Source organism: Manis pentadactyla, chromosome 4, assembly GCF_030020395.1.
Source record: "Manis pentadactyla isolate mManPen7 chromosome 4, mManPen7.hap1, whole genome shotgun sequence".
In the NCBI taxonomy this organism is placed as follows: domain Eukaryota; kingdom Metazoa; phylum Chordata; class Mammalia; order Pholidota; family Manidae; genus Manis; species Manis pentadactyla.
In genome coordinates, this window is record NC_080022.1 from 146,063,438 (window position 1) to 146,083,739 (window position 20,302).

General features: G+C 32.8%; 1 protein-coding gene across 1 annotated transcript in view; it reads left to right on the forward strand.

The window, feature by feature from the left end:
* Positions 1-20,302, forward strand: part of LOC130683230 (serine/threonine-protein kinase TAO1-like) — a 52,793-nt gene that overhangs the window by 2,938 nt on the left and 29,553 nt on the right. The window contains 9 exon segments of the mRNA XM_057499496.1: positions 2,614-2,685; positions 5,259-5,360; positions 6,619-6,664; positions 7,231-7,327; positions 8,861-8,974; positions 11,404-11,498; positions 14,792-14,885; positions 16,467-16,548; positions 19,098-19,214. Coding sequence (XP_057355479.1) covers positions 2,614-2,685; positions 5,259-5,360; positions 6,619-6,664; positions 7,231-7,327; positions 8,861-8,974; positions 11,404-11,498; positions 14,792-14,885; positions 16,467-16,548; positions 19,098-19,214 — 819 coding nt within the window.

A 20,302-nucleotide genomic window follows, 5' to 3' on the forward strand; every position in this document is an offset into this window, starting at 1 on the left:
GGATACTATTAACTAAACTACATACTTTATTCAGATTTTCCCAGTCTGTGTGCTCTTTTCTGTTCTGGAATCTACTCCAGGATACTACACTGCATTCAGTATACCCACTTTTGAACTTTATCTTGTGCTAATTAGAAAGGTAGCTCTTTAGCAAAACAATGAAATTGGACCCTTACCTCTTACCATATATGAACATTAAATTGTATCAAAGACCTAAATATAACAGTTACAACTATAAACCTCTTAGGGTAAAACTGCATGACCTTGGTTTTGTCAAAGGATTCTCAGAAATGACAATAAAAGCATGAACAAAAGAAAAACATAGGTATTGGATTTGATCAAAATGTAAAACTTCTATGCTTCAAAACAGTGCAAAGACAACCAACAGAATAAGAGAAATTATTTGAAATCATATGTCTGCTAAGGGACTTGTGTCTAGAACATATAAAGAACTCTTACAACTCAATAATAAAAAGGCAACCCAATTTTTAAATGTGCAAAGGATCTGAATTGACATTTCTCCAAAGATGTACAAATGACCAAAAAGCACATGAAAAGATGCTCAACATTCACTTGTCACAAGTCTTGAAAAATTATACTAAGTGAAAGAAGCCAGTCACAAAAGACTGTATATTATATGGTTCCAAAGTGTACAGAATGGGCAAATCTCCAGAGACACAGAAAGTAGGTTAGTTGTTCCTTAGGGCTGAAGGGGTGAGGAAAAGGGATAGGAGAGTGATAGCTAAAGGGTGTGGGGTTTTGTTTCTTTTTTTTTTTAATTGGGAAAAAATTTGAGGTAAGATACACATAATATAAAATTTACCATTTTAATCATTTTTAAATGAAACAATTTGGAGCTTCTTTTTGAGGTAATGAACGTTCTAAAATTGTAGTTATCAGTAAATTGCATGTATCTGTCATATCAATCAGTATTGCCCTGTATCTGTCAGTGTACTAAAAGCTATAGAATTACACACATTCAAATGGGTGAAATGTGTGGTATGTAAATTGTATCTCATTAAAACTGTTAGAAAAGAATATAGCTGGTTAGACCTATTGACTAAAATCAAGGGACTCACAAATAGATGAGTAGAGAACATTTTGGAAAAATAAATTCATATTCAAGATTTTATGCGGATAGATCCACCTCAGCCATTATGGTAAGTGGTGCATGTTTTCATTAACCAGTCTGCCAGTAATTGAAATTGGAATGTCATTAGTTGTTCCCAGAACCCACTTAAAAATATATATATATATTTTAAGGAACTCTATTTAGGTGTAATTGACATATGTGCTTGTGTAATTTTTTAACAGTTTTTTTGAGATTTAAATTCCATACTCTAAGTCCACCAATTTTAAGTGTGCATTGCATAGATTTTTAGTAAGTTAGAATTTTGTAGCTATCACCATAATCTAATTTTAAATTTAAAACATTTTATCTTTGGGAATTCATTAAAGACTGAATTGAAGATGAATTCTCCCACAGATGACTAGAGATGATTAACCCTTTTTACTGAACTCATTTGAAATATTTTGCAGCTATCCTCTTGTGCCCTCTTTATATATAATCTTTTTTTTTTAAACATGTAATGAGAACTTGGCTCTTAGTTTCTAAAGAGTTAACTTTTATGTTTCTGTTATGCTTTTATTTTTTTATCAAAATTTCCAGAACAGTGGTAAATACTAATTGTGGTAGCATTTTAGCTGTCTTGTCTTAATTCTAGTTAATAGTTTATCATGTTGAGGAATTACCTTTCCCGTGTGGGTTTTCTAAGAGTTTGGTCTTCCCTGCATTGAATACATTTGGAGTTGGGCCTTTTCGGCATTTTCAGCATTTATTGAGCATTTACATATATAAGTATATATTTTTCCCCTTTGATTTGTAAAAACATATGGCAAATTCTGAAATGTTTTCCTGTATCAAAATTTTGCATTTCTGTGGTAATGTATTTTTCCAAGTGAAATATTGTTTTAATGCCCTGTAATATTTCATTTTAAAATTTTATTTTGAGTTCCCTTGTCTAAATTTATAAGTCAAATTGGTACCTAAGTTTCTATTTTGTGCTGCTGGTGAGGGTTTAGTTGCTGGGTTAGACTGCCTCCATAAAATTAATGGGATAGCTTTCCTTTTTTCTCCCCTTTTATCCTGGGAAGTTCCCTGGTGAAACTTTTCCACTCACAACTATTTTAAAGACAATTAGTATTCTTTTCAGTCTGCCACCACTGTTTTACTCAAATGTTCTTCTCTAGATCAATTTTAGTAGTTCTTTCCTAGAGAATTGTCCATTTCATTGAAATTTTGAAGTTTATAGGCCTAGCATAGACTTGTATGTACTAGTCATTTTTTTGTTTGTTGACAGTTCTATTCAACTTTCTATATTTTTCCTCTCAACTAGCTCATTCAAAGATGAACATTCATTATTTTTATTTCTAAAGTACCAGCTCCTTGATAATTTGATGTTTTTTGTATCTATTGAGTTATTTTTTAATGTTCTTTAAAAGCAGTTTTGATATCTTTTTTGACATGGTAGTTTATAAATACTTTTATTCTCCGAGAAATGATTTCCCAGATTTAATCTGATAATTTTTACAATGCTCTTCTGTCTTTTTTAGGCACGAGATGTGCGCACCAATGAAGTGGTGGCTATCAAGAAATTATCTTATACTGGAATGCAGTCTACGAAGGTAGGTGAAATATATGTGTTTGTATTGGCATGTTAAAGAACCCATACCGTTTTAAATTGGGGATAGGTGGGAATTTTTTCAAAAAATGTTGAAAAATATACAAATATTAAGTGTATATCTCAGTGAATTTTCTTCCACAGACTCAGTGTGCCCATTTAAATTGTACCTAGAGCTGTAAACATTCCTGACATTCTAGAAACCTCCCAACTGTGTCCCTTACTTTTAATTGTTTTAGATATGTGCTGCTGACACGAGTTTAATTTTTTAAATTGTTGTTTAGCAGTTTATTCTATAGTAGAGGGATTATCATGTCTAAGAAAGTAAACTAGAATAAGGTACATTTGACAGTAAGTATACTGGATATAAATTTTTAATGGTAGAGAAATTATCTAATGGCTGTTTCAAATAATCATCAGGCAGCATATATCTAGTCTGAAAAATAAGGCAGTGGTAATAATCTGAAAAATAAAATGATTGATACTGTATTGCATGTACTTTTGTTCTTCAGTATTCTGATTAGTTCTTAATTGCATAAGTTTATAAAATGTCTACTTCCTAAGTGTTATCTGTTTCTTGAATTCTTCAAAAATTTAATTATTTTTAATTGTGGTAAAGTACACAAAACAAATTTACCATCTTAATCACTTTAAGTGTAAGTTCAGTGGCGTTAAGGACATTCACATTGCTGTGCAACCAACACCACCATCCATCTGCAGAACTCTTTCACTTTGCAAAAGTGATATTCTACACCCATCAAACAATAACTCCTCATTCCCTCTCCCCGCAGCCCCTGGAAATCACCTTTCTACTTTCTCTCTCTCTGAATTTGACTCCTTTAGCTATCTCATGTAATTGAAATTATGCACTATTTGTCCTTTTGTGACGGCTTGTTTCACTTACTATAGTGCACTCAAAGTTCATCCATGTTGTTGTGTGTGTTTGTGCCTGTGTGTGTTTGTGTCTGTGTAAAAACACCACATTTTGCCCATCCATCATCTGTAAACGGACCCTTAGTTGCTTCTGCCCCTTGGTCATTGTGAATAATGCTGCTGTGAGCATAGGTACACAAATATTTCTTTGAGTCCCTGCTTTTACTTAATATCTCAGGGTATTGCTGGATCAGTCTTTAATTTTTAAAGGTTTTGGTTTTGTATATTTCTGGAATCCCTATTTTGTGGTCAATCTTGTTTTTTGTGATAATCACACTTATGGGGTTGATAACACTGTTGTGATTGATCACTGTTCCTTTATGTTGATACCTAAAAAAACTCTTAATAATTTCTAAAACCCCTTTAAAAAGTCCATTTTTTTACAAGTTTACTGTAATTTTATTTGCCATTCCATAGCATAACTTTAAAACTAGCTTTCCTAGCCAACTTGTGTTGGAGTCTGTTTAATTAGTCACACCTAGAACAAAAAGTTTCACCTAGGGCAGCATCTTCTCTCATCTAATATTGTATCCTTCCTGGAAGTGTTTTTTACATTGAAGAATACATGTTTTAATTTTGTTTTGTTTTGTTTTGAGAGTTTGCCTCCCAGATCATTCAAATTTGAAATGTAAAGCCCATGAAACACTTTTTAAACTTAGCATCTTCCAGCTTACACATTTTACACTGTGAATATCTTCTGCTCTATTTTGTTGAGGGCTTATGAAATAACATAGGAGATATAGGATCTTAAATTCTAGTACAAAACATTTCTTAAAGTTCTGTATTCTAGTTCCCCTACCTTTAGAAATAGGATACAAGTGAGTGGTAAAGCTTGGAAAAGCTGAAACAAGAACAAAATACAGATTCCAAGTTCCCATCCCACATCTACTAAGCTTCTAGAGTCTCTGGGTATGGGCCCAAGTACCTGTATTTTCAGAGTTCCCTGATTGCTTCTTAGAAGTAACTATAGTTAGGATATGGCCTAAGTTTCTGAAGTTGTCATAGAGCAGCTTTAATTGCTGAAGGTTCATCTGTTATTTACTAGTAGGCATCAATGGGAAGGCTGTTCGTAAAATCCTGTAGGAAAATGTTTTCATGCTGCTTGGTTTTTCTGGGAACTTCCCTCTGTTATAACCTAAGTGTTCACTAGCATTTTAGAATATGTGCAAGGAATTTAGGTAATTACTTGATTTGAGTTTAAACAGCAGGAAAAACTTAACATTTGGTAGACAATATAAGCCAAAAACACAAAAGCTGAACTTAAGGTATGTAAATTATGCAACAATAAAGCTGCACCAAAGAAGGGAGAGGTTGAACTTTTGAAGAAAAACCACTAAATATAGTATATAGTTTTCAACAGGCTTAGTGTGTGGTTGTAAAATTTTGATAAGACTCATTGGTAATAAATTTTATGAGAATAAAAATATGTCCTACCTGGAATGAATTTTATGTAATTGAGTTGTAAACTATACGGATGTAAGTTCTTTAAAATGTATTAGTTTGACATTTAAATATTACAAATGAAACAAAGTTGTATGTTCTTATTAACATATTGATCTAATAATTACTTTTTTACTTGTATAGCTTTCTAAGGAAAAGGAACTGTTCCTAATTATTTCCTGTATTCTTTTTTTCTCCCCATAGAAATGGCAGGACATTATTAAGGAAGTCAGGTTTCTACAAATATTAAAACATCCCAACATTATAGAATACAAAGGCTGCTATTTAAGTGAGCACACAGCATGGGTAGGTATCTGTTCTCCCCTTGCTGTAATTTTAGTAGATTTAGTTTATAATTAATTCAAAAATGTCTCAAAATAGTTGTGTAAAGCCATGCACAAGCACCTTGAAATGTTAGTTCATACCGAGAAAGGAGGAGCAGCTTTTCCTGGAACTCTTGGGCAGTAGGAGATAATAGAACTTTTGCCAGTTTACTTCAGAGATTCACCTGATCATTACGTGCATGGGAAAATGTTCTGATGTATGTTAGCGGTATCATTCTTCAAATGCTTTATCAGACATTTGTTGAGAACAATCCTATCACTCAAGGATGAAAATCAGCATATATTTTTGACATAAATGTATTGTAAACTATTTAACCACAAGGATCTTGTGTGGAATATTGGTGGTGAATCCTGAAGGAATCTGAACTGATTGTGATTCTTTGGCTGAATGATCCTAAAGGTAGAAAATTGAGACATTTTATTGTAGAAAATGGAAATTAATTTTGCCCCATTGTTAAAACTAAGATAAGGTAGTAATCTTAGAACAGTATAGGCATAGTAATTATGTCTTTTAAGAGGAACGATAAATTTTCTTTCAACAGGAATGACCTTTTACTTTTAATAAGCTATTGCTGATTATCATTTTAATATACTGAACTTAGATTTAGATTTGTAATGTTTGGTTTAATTTAGTGGTGATGGTACTCCAAAATTTGAGGCTGTGGTTAAAGAAAAAACAGTGGCCGACAGGGTAGACTGCCTCCCTGTCTTTCAGGTTTCTCCATCTGTAAAACAAGGATGATAATAGGGTCTACTTCCAAATGTGGTTATGAGGATTAAATTAGTTAATATATATAAAATACCTTGCACATAAGAGGTGCTCTGTGTTGGCTTTATAGGAAAGATTTAAACTGTAACCTAAACTTTGTATATATAGTACCAGAGGATAATTTTCTGTTTCCTAACAATACCAGTATTGCTACTATAGGTTAATATTAATAGAATATGTATATTCCTTTATAGCTTTGGTTGGTAATTATGTGAAACACACATCTGCAAGCAGTTCTATGTTGGCATTATAAAAGATTAATGTAGTATTGGCTTAACTTCATGTATGCATTTAACAAGTTCCAAAAATGTGTAATTAAAGGTAATTGATAACTAGAGTTTGTTACTTCAAAGTGTCTTCTCGATCTCCTTGGTGAATTTGTTTTATCTCATATAGAATCTTTTAGTTTTAATAGTGTATTTTAATGTTTTTATCATTTTTTCCCATGTAGCTTGTAATGGAATATTGTATAAGATCTGTTTCAGATTTCCTGAAAGGTAAGTTTCCTTTATTTATTAAGAAAAGAGAAATATTAGTATAATAAAATGAGAATTTGTGCAGTAAGAGATTTTTTTAATAATGTTAAAACTCTTCAGGAAGAGTGAAAACCTTTGTCTTTTCTAGAGTCTCAGCGTGGTGTGCACTGTCCTCATTAAATATTATGTTTCAGCATACAGATGAGTTTTCGTTCATTATGATTTAACAGGCATTTTTCTGCATTCTTTATCATTAAATTTGATTTGTTCCTTCTGTTCAGAATGAAGATATGTAGGAATATAAAAAGGGAAAGCTTCTCTTTCATTGTTTTTATAATCACAAAATAATTGTTAAATGTTGTTTGTTAACTTTGAGGAAAATTGCCTGTGAACTATAACAAATAGGCACAACTGCACACTTGTTATAAAGTTAAACTGCCTTGTTTTATTATCTTGGAAAGCAAAAAGTTCCTTCTTGCTAAATGTTAGTTTTTAAAGATTTCCCCATATATTAGATATGTGTATATATATTTTTAAATAGAAATGTTCTATAGAATAATCATTTTTAAATGAATTCTTATTTTAAGTTCACAAAAAGCCATTACAAGAAATGGAAATAGCAGCAATTACACATGGTGCTCTCCAGGGCTTAGCCTACTTACATTCTCATGCCATGATCCATAGGTAAGTACTTTAAAAATGATCATATGTCAATAAGCAAATGGCTTATTGAATTTATCAGACCTAGAATTTATTAATCCTGAAAGCTTTATTTGTTTTAGGTAAATAAAAGTATTCTGGAGTTTTACAAACTCATATTTTTTTTAGGTTATCCATGTCTTAAAAAGAATATACTAATTTATTTGATCTCTTTGTTGAGGATAATTTTTATCTTTTTCTACACATGCTGCCAGGCTGTGTGAAGTATGTGCACTTTATAGATTTGTGATAGAAATTTAATTATAGAATAATTTAATTTGTGAAGCGGAAAAGACGATTGGGATGATGTATTCTTACTTTTTTCATTTTACAGATGAAGAAACTGATGCCCCAATTTGTGACTAACTTCCCAAAGCTTACAAGCAAGATGGATTAGACTAGAACTAACCTAGATAGATCTTTTGTCCTCCTAGTGACTCATAATGCCAGATTTGATTCCATGACAGAGACAAGTGAAAGCTACTTAAGACTCTATGCTTTTGAGATAATCCTTGATAATCCTTGATAGTGAATAGTAATTTAAAGATTAAACCATCATAAACTACATTTTTAGCATTGGTATTGGTTTTCCCTGGTTTTAGAAGGAAGCTAGCATTTTTAAAATTATCTATGAGAACTAGACAATACATAGTAAACTTATATAGTAGAGTCATTGCAAATTAATGGGTTATCAGTTTTTTAGATGAGAATACTAAGGTCCAAGAGAAATCCACATGCATAGTAAGTAAGAGAATCGAAGAGTTGGAAGTAAAACCTAAGGTCTTCTCAACTTCAAAGAACCAACCATTTGTTAACAAAATCAAATGGAAGAAAATAGATTGACTTACTATTATATCCATTATAGTACTATGTAGTATGAATTGACAAGTGCTTAGAAATTTATTTTTTTTGAATGTATGGTACCCATTGGGCGTATAATTCCATTATAATTTTCTTAGTTCACTTGTACATTGTTGATTTAGAAAGAGCTTAAAAGTAAATTTGGGATCATTGATATTACCTTATCCATGTGTTTCAGTTTTCATTTCATATTTAGGTAGGAGAACTATGCTAAAGTTTGGAATGATATGAGTAATTAAAAAAAACAAATTTAGGGAATGAGGTTCTTTTTTTTCCATTTTAATGTTAAGGGTATACTCAGAAATCTTACAGTTACATAAGAATTTTCAGCTGAATTTTTAAAACCATTATTTGTACCAATGAACAGGAACTCAAATATAGAGTATGTGCTATTAATTACCTAATTTTTTCTTCTGTTTCTACTGCTATTTTATCTTCTCTTTTAGAAAATTGTTACTATATACTTACAGAAATTCTGTGTATCTCACTTCTTAATTTGGATCTTAATTCTCATTATCTCATACTGAGAGATTATCAAAGGCCTTCATTATTCTGATTTCTCCTTCTGTGTTTTATAAAATTTTATATGATTTTTATCATTTTCAGTATAATCTTATGATGGAAAGACAAATAATTTTCTGTGTTCTTTAAACCCAGAGATATCAAAGCAGCAAATATCCTTCTGACAGAACAAGGCCAGGTGAAACTTGCTGACTTTGGATTGGCTTCCATGGCCTCTCGTGCCAGTTCTTTTGTGGGAACGCCGAATTGGTAAGAATAGTCCTGTCTGGTATTGATCCCCATAATTGAAATAGGCAGTGTGTGGTTATACTTTTTTCAGATGCTTTATCTTTTTTCTTGGAAATACAGTGCTGCTTTAGACATTATTCTAAGCACTACAGTTAGTTTCAGATATAGATTTGGAGTGCTGCCCTTGTATCTCCTATTGTTTCATTAGTCCCCCCAATGTTTCTTTCCTCTTATCATCTACATCATGTATTGGGTGTAGGAGTGAAAACATTTAAATATTTAAGAAGGGAGAGGATAGAAGTGCTAAATGGAAATTTTCTTTAGATTTATACTTACTGTGTGTCAGTATCTCTGAATAAGAGTATCTGAAGACTGGTAGCTAATTACAAATATAAAAAAATTTTTTTATTCTGGAGAATTTCAAGTATACAGGGAAATAGACAAAAATATAAGGGAGGCTCACACAGCGGTCAGCTCAGCCTAACAGCACTACCCCGGGGCCCAGCTGCCCTGTGTACTTGCTCCTCTTGCCCTCCCTCCACCTCCAGTTATTTGAAACGAGTTCTAGACATCATCTAACTTAATTCATAAATAATTCCATATTAATGTCAGCAAGCCTGAAGGGAATAATTTTCCACATCTTCAACTTCCAAAGGTGTTTTCTCTCTGTATATGTTGAGAGGTGTCTTAGGTCTACTGCATCATCTTCTCCACTTACCTTTCAAATCTCCCAACTCCCATTTTGTTAAAGAAAGGCTTCTCACCCATCCTGAATAGTAGAATGATGCATTGTTCTGAGGATTAAAAGCCTCAAACCATCACCAGAGGGACAACTTGAGAATACATAACATCTAGAGTATATAGCATCAGAAATATTGAAGAGTTAGGACACAAAGTTTTGGCAAGGGCCTTCTGCCTTCACAGTCATCTCTCTTCACTTCCTTTTACTCCTTGCTCTTTCTTTTCCCCAATTATCTTCCCTCCCATCTTCTTTTCTAGTGGATCATAAATTACCTCATTTATAACTGGGACAATTGCCATGAGGACACATTAACATGTTATTTACATTGAAAAATGAAGTTTGGCATTTCCTGATAGAAAATAATTCTGATTTGAATGGTTGATATGACCATGCAGACTGGGTTTGCTAATTAGGTTATTATACAGCAGTGTTTTTAATGAATTGAATGAGCTAGGTCCTCAGCTCCAAGTTGTACATATCTGTAAAGCACATATACAAAATAATGTATATACATATGTGTACACTATATCCTTTGCAACTAAGTTTATAAAATTTCGATACCAACTCAAAAATGTACAAGCAGATACATTTTTAAAATAAATTCATTGGAAGTAAGAAAATAAAAAGGTTGAAGGCTACTGTTCTGTATGACCAAAACTTTCTTATGTTGAACCCTAGTTTAGATAGAATCCTCTTCCCCTGTATAAAAAAAGGGTTCTTTGGAGAAATCATTCTTTTTCGTGGTCCCCTTTCACAAGTCAGTGATCAATGTTTTATACTAGAAAGGAGCTGGAAAGTTGTGCATTAAAAACAAAACTACTTTTTTAACTTTGTTGAACTTACTGACTCCCCAAGCTTACTTCAACATCTTAACACATTAGAAGCCCTCTATTATTGGCAATTGGAAGTTACATATGTATGAATTTGTATATAGTATATTAGGAACACAGCACTGTGTACATATTTACATGTTTTTACACAGAGGAACACACATACGCCTGGTGACAATCTTACTAAGCAGTCAGAAACTGTTCTAAATGTCTGTCTGTGCTTAACAACAAGTACAAAGGAAGTATAAGGTGAAGCATACCAGTGAGAACATTAGAGTCTAGCTGAAGATGTGAATGAGCATTTCATTTTATAACCAAGACACCTATAAAGTTAATAATTGTATGATTTATTTAGTTATGAGTGGCTGTCGTAGCCACTTTTATCACAGAACACTACTCCTATTTGCAAAAAAGACTGACAAACTGCTTATTCGTTGTTGCTTATTGTGGCAGATATTTTCTCAGCTAAATGTAGTGAGCTGGTTTACTTCAAGGAAACAAGTGCCGTGATAAAATGCCCTCTTTCAAGCAAAACTTAGACTTTTGTAATAAGATACTAAAATGAAAATGTTTGAGAATCACTGGCATAAAGGATATACAATATTAGAATCTGCAAACTTGAGTTGATGCAGAATACAACCCTGCTCTGGGGAATCTTTCCTCCAGGACGCTGTTACATGATCATGACAAATGGTAAGAATAAGTCTAGCACTGTATATGCAATGGTAAATATTTACCTCACAACCTGTAATGCATTTATTTCCCTTTACAAGAATTCTTTTGTCCAGTTATATCATGTGGAATTCACACAGGTGTTCTCCATGGAGACGGTCATTATGTTTTTAAAGAATAGTATACTTGGACATTTTATGTTTTAGGATGGCCCCAGAAGTAATTTTAGCCAAGGATGAAGAACAACAATATGGTACCGAAGTAGATATTTGGTCTCTTGGAATAACATGTATTGAACTAGGTAAGCATTGCTCTTTATTACTGTGTAGTAAGTTTTGATCAATGTTTTACCTCAATTTCTGTACAAAATTACAAATTTTTATTTTTATGTCAGTGTTTAAGGGGAGCAATAAATCTATTAAAATTGTCACATTGGTTATTTGGCTATATATATATATATATATATATTAGGTTAGGTGTATTATATTTGCTGTATTAAATTAGGTCTAAAATAGTTTATAATGTGGTATTAATTTTGAGGTATCTGTGTCTAACATTTAATGAGTATTTGTTAAACACCTAGAATATGTCTATGGTTATAGATTTACCATGTATGAAGGGTCTGTAAAGCATTCAATACACTAAAAAGATAATATATCATGATTAACTGTGACATATCCCAGGGGTGCAAATATGGATCACTATCTGTAGATCAGTGTGATCCACCACATTAACAAAATGAAGGCTGAAAATCATGATTATCTCATTAGACACAGAAAAGCATTTGACTAAATTCAGCATCCATTTGTGATAAAAACTCTTAGCATAAGTATAAAGGGAACATAGCTCAACATAACTAAGTCCATAAATGGCAATCCCACTGCTAATATCCTACCTAGTAGCCAAAAGGTAAAAGTTTTTCCTCTAAGATTGGGAACAAGACAAGGATATCCCCTCACCACTTTTATTCAACAGAGTATTGGAAATAACATTCAAAGCAATTAGATAAGAAAAAGAAACAAAAGGTATACAGATCAGGAAGGAAGAAGTAAAACTATCACTGTCTACAGATGACATGATATTATTACATATAGAAAACCCTAAAGACTCCACCAAAAAATGGTTAGAACTAATAACCAAATTCAGCAAAGTTGCAGGATACAAAATTAATACACAGAAATCTGTTGCATTCCTATATACTAACAACAAACTAGCAGAAACAGAAAACAGGAAAACAATTCTATTTAAAACTGCATCAAAAAGAATAAAATAGCTAGGAATAAACCTAACCAAGGAGGTGAAAGACCTATACTTTCTTCACGAGAGAAACTAACCAATAAATGGAAATAATCCCATGTTCATGGATAGGAAGAATTAATATCATCAAAATGGCCATCCTGCCCAAAGCAATTTACAGAGTCAGTGCAATACCTATCAAAATACCAATAGTATTTTTCAATGAGCTAGAACAAATAGTTCTAAAATTCATGTGGAACGACAAAAGACCCCATATAGCCAAAGCAGTTCTGAGAAAGAACAAAGCAATTCTGAGAAAGAAGAAAGCTACTATGGGGGAGGGGTTGGGGTGAGTAGTTGACGGTGAGGGGAATAAAAGGGCACAAAAATTTTCAGTCATAAATTGGTCACAGGGATAGTAGTATAGCATGGAAAATAAAAGCACTGCTTCTGTAACATTTTCCTATGTTGACAGTAACTGCAGTGGGGGGGGGTTGAGGATTTAATATGGGTGACTGTAGGACCACTGTGTTGTATACTTGAAATCAATATAAGATTGAATATCAAGGATACTTTAATTAAAAAAATAATTGAAATGTAAAATGTCCTTTGAATCCACTGAAGGCTCCCACAGTTTAGATTGAGTAAATCTCTATGGTTTTTAGCGAAGTGCAGTGTTCTTTGACTGAATTGAGATGGTCAGGTTTATGGTAAACGACAGAATCAAAAATCATCCTCTGGTCTGATATATTGATGGTACACCATTTAGAATTTTTGAATACTTTAATAAATCACAGTAGAAACACAAGTTATTTTATTTATTAACAATTTCTTCAGTAATCCCTTCCCCTTCCTGGACCAAACTAGTCATTCTTAAAGCTGTTGGGAGGACAGTATAAAGCAGGTGTCCACGTCACCTGCTGAGTCATGGTAGCCCGGAGTGGCGTGTCAGAGTGCTGTGAGGAGAGGAGGGAGTTCCCACAGACAGAGTGCCTTGTAAGTGGAAGCAGAACCTATGCAGGAAGGGCGGCAGTCACGTTTGGAGATCAGAGTCCTGGTGGGGTAACCGAAGCACTCATACCTGGAAGTAGCCCAGCATGGGGTGTCAGAGGCCAAGGAGCAGGTCCACATTTTGGGGTGGGTAAACCTGACACATGGCGGTGCCTGACTGAAAGGAAGGGGGCTTCCCTCCTGAGGACTGATGAGGAGGGCCTCACCGCAGAAAGTGATCCAGTTTGGATGGGGTGTCAGAAACTGAGTGGATGAAGTAGACAGACTTGGAATGGGGTTTGAAAACTTGATGGGGAAAAGCGGAAAGGGTGGTGGCCAAGATGGGAGACTGGCTATGTACAGGGGAGATTCATCACATATATTAAGGATAATCAGAGTGAGGTCTCTTATTGTCAGAGACAATACAAAGGATATTTTACAAAGGAAAAAAGTGAAACTTTACTATGAAAACTTGTGGAATGGCCGTAAGTGATCAAAGTGAACACCATCAATAACAAGACCATCTGAAACCATGAACTACATCACAGAATACACTGAGAAAAGTGTGGTATTTGCTACTGTGATATTCCTGCCAGAGATGTTGAAACGAAATTTAGTAACAGCACAAAGCCAAACTGAGGGACATTTGAGAGTCAAAATTATACTTGTAAATTGTCAAGGTCATGACTTCAACTGTCACCTTAAGACTAGAAAAAGAAGGCAAATTCAATCCACAGTAAGCAGAAATAAAGAGACCCACAAAAGATCAAAGCAGAGAAAATGAAAGCAGTAGAGAACATCAATGAGATCACAAATTAGTTCTTTGGGAAAAGTAATGAAATTAATAAACCTCTAGCTAGATTGAGCAGAAAGAAGACACAAACGACCAATATCAGGAATGACAGGGGACATGACTCCAGATTTTACACATATTGAAAGGATTATAGGGAAATTTTATGAACAATTTTATGTAAGTTTAAAACTTAGAAAAAATGGACTATTTCCTTGAAGGATGCAGATGGTTGAAGCTCATTTTTGCTACAAAGGACATTATTGGGACACTTGATTGAAACTACAATGGAGTTTGAGGATTAGATAATAGTCATGTATTCATATCAATGGTCTGATTTAATGAATGTACTAGGTTCTCTTAGAATGTTCTTGCTTATTGGAAAATACACTATTTAGAGATGATGTGCATCAGGGCTGCAATTTCCTCTCTATTGGACTCCCTTGAATAAGTTCTCTGAACTCTACTTTCAACTTTTTTGCTAAGTTTGGGTTTATTTAAAAAAAAAAACTAACAGTACTTCCATTCTCCTGTATAACAGGCACATATTTTAACAGGAACTTTTCTTTCTTTTACAGCGGAAATGAAGCCTCCTTTACAGAGTAATAGTTCAGTAAGTGTCTTCAGTCGCATAATCAGAAGTGAATCCCCTACACTACAGTCTACTGAATGGTGAGTATGGCTGAGAGATGTATTGTTCACACGGTAAAATTTAAATATTTTTCATAATGTTATCAAAGTGATTTCATTTCAATGAGGTGAAGTGTATATAACCTGAAGAAATATTAAAATAGCTTAATTTTATCCATACATCATGTATATCCTTTATTACCTCTATTTTTCATAGCATATAAGTAACTCAGTTTAGAAATAAAAGATACATGATGCTACATGGGAGCAAAAAGTATGGCTTTTGTATAAAAATTAATATATTTTTTGTACCTTAGCAACACATACAACCCTAATTACGTAATAAATAGCATGATTTAAAGATTCACATTTTATAACTGCAATATATAGATTGCCACAACCTGTACAGATATTTAATTGGGGAATGGTTTATAATTGATATGGTATAAAACATAGGTAAAAATGATTAGATAATTTATCAGAGTTACCAGATAATTGATAATTTTTGGATCATTCTAATTGTCATTATTTATTATTCAGAATGTACTTTGATGTTGCATCTCCTAGTGCTTCTTTGATAATACTGTTATTCATGTAAAGAAGTTTATTGAAAACGGATGATTTTAGGAAACAAGGATTTTTATCAGTGATAGAAAATTTTAATGGGAAATTCTTCAGGTGTATGTAGCATTTGAAAAGTTCTAGGGGACTACCTACCATACTTAACAAATACTTTAAAATTCACAAGTAAAATGCATAAATTAGCAAAAATTTATTTTTTATCATTACGGAATTAAGGCACGTTCACAGGTGTTTGCTCCTTCTGTAGAGATGTTTTGAAGAAATCCTCACAAAGAGTTTATTATGGTACTTCTAAATAATAGATACACTAAACACAGGCTGTCTTTACACTGGCTGATACTTGGGGATTCAAAAAAGAATTCTTGTATAAAAGAATTAAATCTTATTTGAATATTGATGACAATCTTGTATAAAAGAATTAAAAATCTTATTTGACTATTGATGACAAATATTGATGGAGTATTTTTTACCTACTGCCTTACTGAACTCTCATCATTAACACTATATGATAGTATGTTACAGAATTCTAATTTTAAAAAATCTTACTATTTTCTGGAACTTTTATCCATTTGCTCAAGGATGCTAAAAACATAGGTATAAAAAATGTTCCTTCCAAAACAAATAGCGTGATGTTCTGAAACATGCTATATGGAAGATGATCCAAGGGTCAAGCAAGAAAGAGACGTGGCTAGGGAAAAGAAAAAAAAACTAAGAAGAATATTATCTTAGATTTGAATGTGAAAAGGAAAATGATTGACTTCCCTAATTCACCTCAACGTAGAATGAGTTGTGATACTTAAGTATGTGAGAGCAGGATTTTAAAATAATGTGTGCAAATTTATCTTTGGGAAATGGTAAAGATTCATTAGTTACTTTGCATAACTTTTTATAGACTTACATGATGAAATATATAGTGTATTTTGTCTGCTTTGTTTTTAATCATTTCTATTCTCCCTCCCACCTATAGGCACATGCCTTGATTTGTGGATATGTTTTTAAAGGAAATAGCAATATGTTCACTTGATACTTTCCTTTCAATAGGTCTTATCATTTTCGACACTTTGTAGATTCTTGCCTCCAGAAAATCCCTCAAGATCGTCCTACATCACAGAAACTTTTAAAGGTCAGTTATACTCTGTTTTGTACACCTAAGAAATTGTTTTAAAGAATGTGTTTTATTCTTCTTTGATTCTGAATCAGTATTAAGTACGGTACCAGTTGTTGCTAAAATACTAATTTCATAATACTCTTCTTTCTTGGAAACTTTGGTTTCTAAGTTACTAAGTTTTTTCATTTGTTTTTCAAAATTAACTGCTTTCACCATGTCTGAATAGAATATATAGTTAAATATTCAATTCAGTCGTATTAAATGGCTTAATTTTTATATGTGCAAGCATATATTCATGAGTTACAACTATAAATTTTAATTCATGTGGAACCATGGCATTTCAGAATTGGCAAAACATAGTTTAACTTTGGATTTAATTTTTGTATGTACCACACTTGATATATCCATCTGTCATATATAAAATAATATGAAAGTAAGAGAAATGATGTGTAATACATTTACGTAAATACTGTGGGAGAAAGGAGATTTCAAAAGAACTGCTAAAAATGGATATCACATTTTTATTTCCTTTTGAGAAACATGTTTTTCTAACATAGCAATGAAAATATTTTAAAAGTAATGTGAATTCTATTCATTTTTCAGTAGGCTTGGTTACCTAATTTAAATAAATTACTAGTATATGCTTTCTGTTCTCAAAAATAAGTATTCACAATAGCAACAAAAGGTTTACTATAGCTATGAGTTATGTTAGTGAAAAATAAGCAGGATGCATTTGTAGAAAACTGTTAAATAACAGAATTACAAGATATATTTATTTCATTTTGAGGTTGATATCTTATTAATAGCAATAATAGTATTATTCAATTTAATATAGTTTTCAAAACATCTAGATAAGGCATTATTGAGTAGCAGTTAACTCTATCTCTTTGTGACCCTAAGGAATTTTGTGGATTTTTCACTAGAAAATAAGAATTTCTGCATGAATGTTTTAGAATTTTAAAGAAGTTCAGTTTATTTTCACCAACACACAGTTCAAGATGCAAGGATACTGAAAGGATCATGTACATATTCAGTAAGGTTATTTGCAACTACAGTATGTAGAAGAGCAGTATAAAGTTTCAGTAACACTTCGGGAATTCTAGGCCATAAGCACACTTACAGTCTCAAACGAAAGCCCAAAAAATAGGTATTCACGGTAGCAACAAAAGGTTTAGTAGAGCTGCGAATTATGTTAGTGAAAAATAAGCACGATCCATTCATAGAAAACTGTTAACTAACTTAGAATTATAAGATATATTATTCTCGGATTAAAAAAAGACCAAATATCATAAATAGTGGTACATACCAAGCTAAGGCTCAGGAAAAGGAAGAACATGACTGGCTTCTTACATTTGCCAAATGAAGGTAGAAGAAGCCCTTTCGGTAATAACCCAACCCTCCAGGAGTGGATACTTGGCCTTGGGTGATCAGATCCCAAACATGCATATATATATTCACTTACCTGGTCCATTTTGTATATTGACCTTATTGGAAGTGATAGGAAGTATCTATCAAGTGCATCCTTCACTTTGGCCTGATCACATTTCTGTTACAGTCTGTCATAAGGAAAAAAACTAAGATGGAAAAAAGTGACTTACTGTATGAAGCTATTTGTCTCAGAATGCAAAATTGAAAATAATTATCCAGAATTAGAATAACGGTTATGTAATTTTGGCATGAACATTTGATGAAGTAGTCTGTAGGCATTATGTTTATGAGTTGAAATAGTATAATACTTACAGCAATGAAAAGAGAATAATATATAGTTACAACTCTTCAGAGAAGAAATAAATTTGAGCTAGTAAAGGAGGTAGAAGTCTTAAAAGAATTCAAGATTATCTCATGAACTCCAGTGCACAAGGCATCTTTCTGCAATCCGTGCTAACTACAAAACAAAATCTATACACAGAAAATTTCTGAGAAGAAATAAATATCCAAAAAATACCAAAAGTAACAATGATAATCTTATGGCAGAATTGTTCTTTCTACTTTTCTGTATTTGATAATGTTAAGCTGTATTAAGTATTAATGGTAAAAATCACTGATACATGTCTTTTAATCAACTGCTAGTGTTTTATGAAGTGTCATTTAAGCAACATAAAGGAACCCGAAATACCCAAGTGGTATGTTACGTAATTCACCATCACTGAATACATTCCTGTTGAAATCTAATGTAATTCAGAACTGAACATGTCTCCTCTATGAAATCAGTTCTAAGAATTTGTGAGCGTTTACTTAGGGATGTAATTGGACTTAATTCTTAATGTTTACTTAGACTCTTGATTATTTCAACTCTGCATTTTCAGTTGGCCAACAAAGGTGTCATGTTCAAAGTTTTCATAAAAAGTACGGGGGATGTTATGTAGGCACAGAGTGTATACATGTAAATTAAATTTTATAAATATAAGAAGTAAAAAGCATAACAGAACTAGGTAGCTACAGATTACATGCATTATCTATCATTATTTAGGATAGTAACTCTAGGGTCTAAGAAGGGATTCATTTGTTCTGAATGAAAAAATATGTAGGTCTCAACCTGACTTTTGCCTTCTACTCTTAACCAGCACATGTTTGTTCGTCGGGAGCGCCCTGAAACAGTGTTAATCGATCTTATTCAGAGGACAAAGGTGCTTTCCCAGGAGGCGCATAATGGACCAGCAGTAGAGTCACAGGAAGAAGAGGTAATAACTTAGAAATGGCTCAAGTATTGGGGTCTCTTTATTGACTTCTTTCCTTATGCAACTTTTCTTGCCAAGAATCTTTTATATCAATGGATTCCAAATTGTGCCTTAACAGTGATTCTCTAAGGTTCCACCCAGATGGGGAAAAAGGTTTTCCATTCTTTAAACCATCCTCTTGGTGGTGCACATTAGCATAGTAAAGCTCTGTGAAGTCTATTAAAGAAACCTGTTTAACTTTTATTTAATCTAGTCCCTCTCAAAATTCTGGGCTACGGGGCACTTTTTTCCTGATTGTCTGATGGCTTGGGACATGCTTCTGGAAGTATTTGAAATTACAGGCTTTGGAAGTTGACGGTGCTCACACAGAAGTCATTAGAATTACCAACCATTGTCCTTATCTTGGTTATTGTATAAACCTTTCCCCCAGTGCCTTTTATATAATGTTTGATAAGTGTTTATTAAATTGGAAATTTCTTGCTTCTTTAAAAATAAATAAGTAAATAAAATAAACATGTAACTTAACTAAACTTATCCTGAGGGAAAAAAATTACCAAGCATTCTTATTCTGTTACTAAGAACACTTGATTCTTTTCAGTTGTGTACAGGGATTCATTCCTCTACATGGTTCTAAAATACTCATTTTATAGGTGAGTAAAGTAAGGCTCAGAGTGGTTAACTAACTTATTACTGTAGAAGCATATGTGTTCGGATTCATATATGACTCCTGAGACCAAGTTCTTTCCATTTTGCCATGTTTCCAAATTTGCTGGAGAAATGTTATAGAACTTTCTCACAAGGAAAATATAAAGTTTATTATTTGTGGAGCTATCTTTTTTAGTCTAAGTGTTTTCTGTTTTCTTCTTTGCTCATGTCACAATGCCAAAGCTTTGATTCTTTTTTATTGCTTTCTACTGAGAAAGATCCCTGCATTCTGAAAACAGGAGTAGTAGTTACTTTTCTTTTTAAAAGCACTATATGATTAATGAACTATAAAATAAAAGACTCTCTTGCATACAGTTTTGGTGTTTTTGATATTGCCTTTTAGATCTAACAGTAGTCACTAGAAAATTGGGGCTATTTTAGGTATA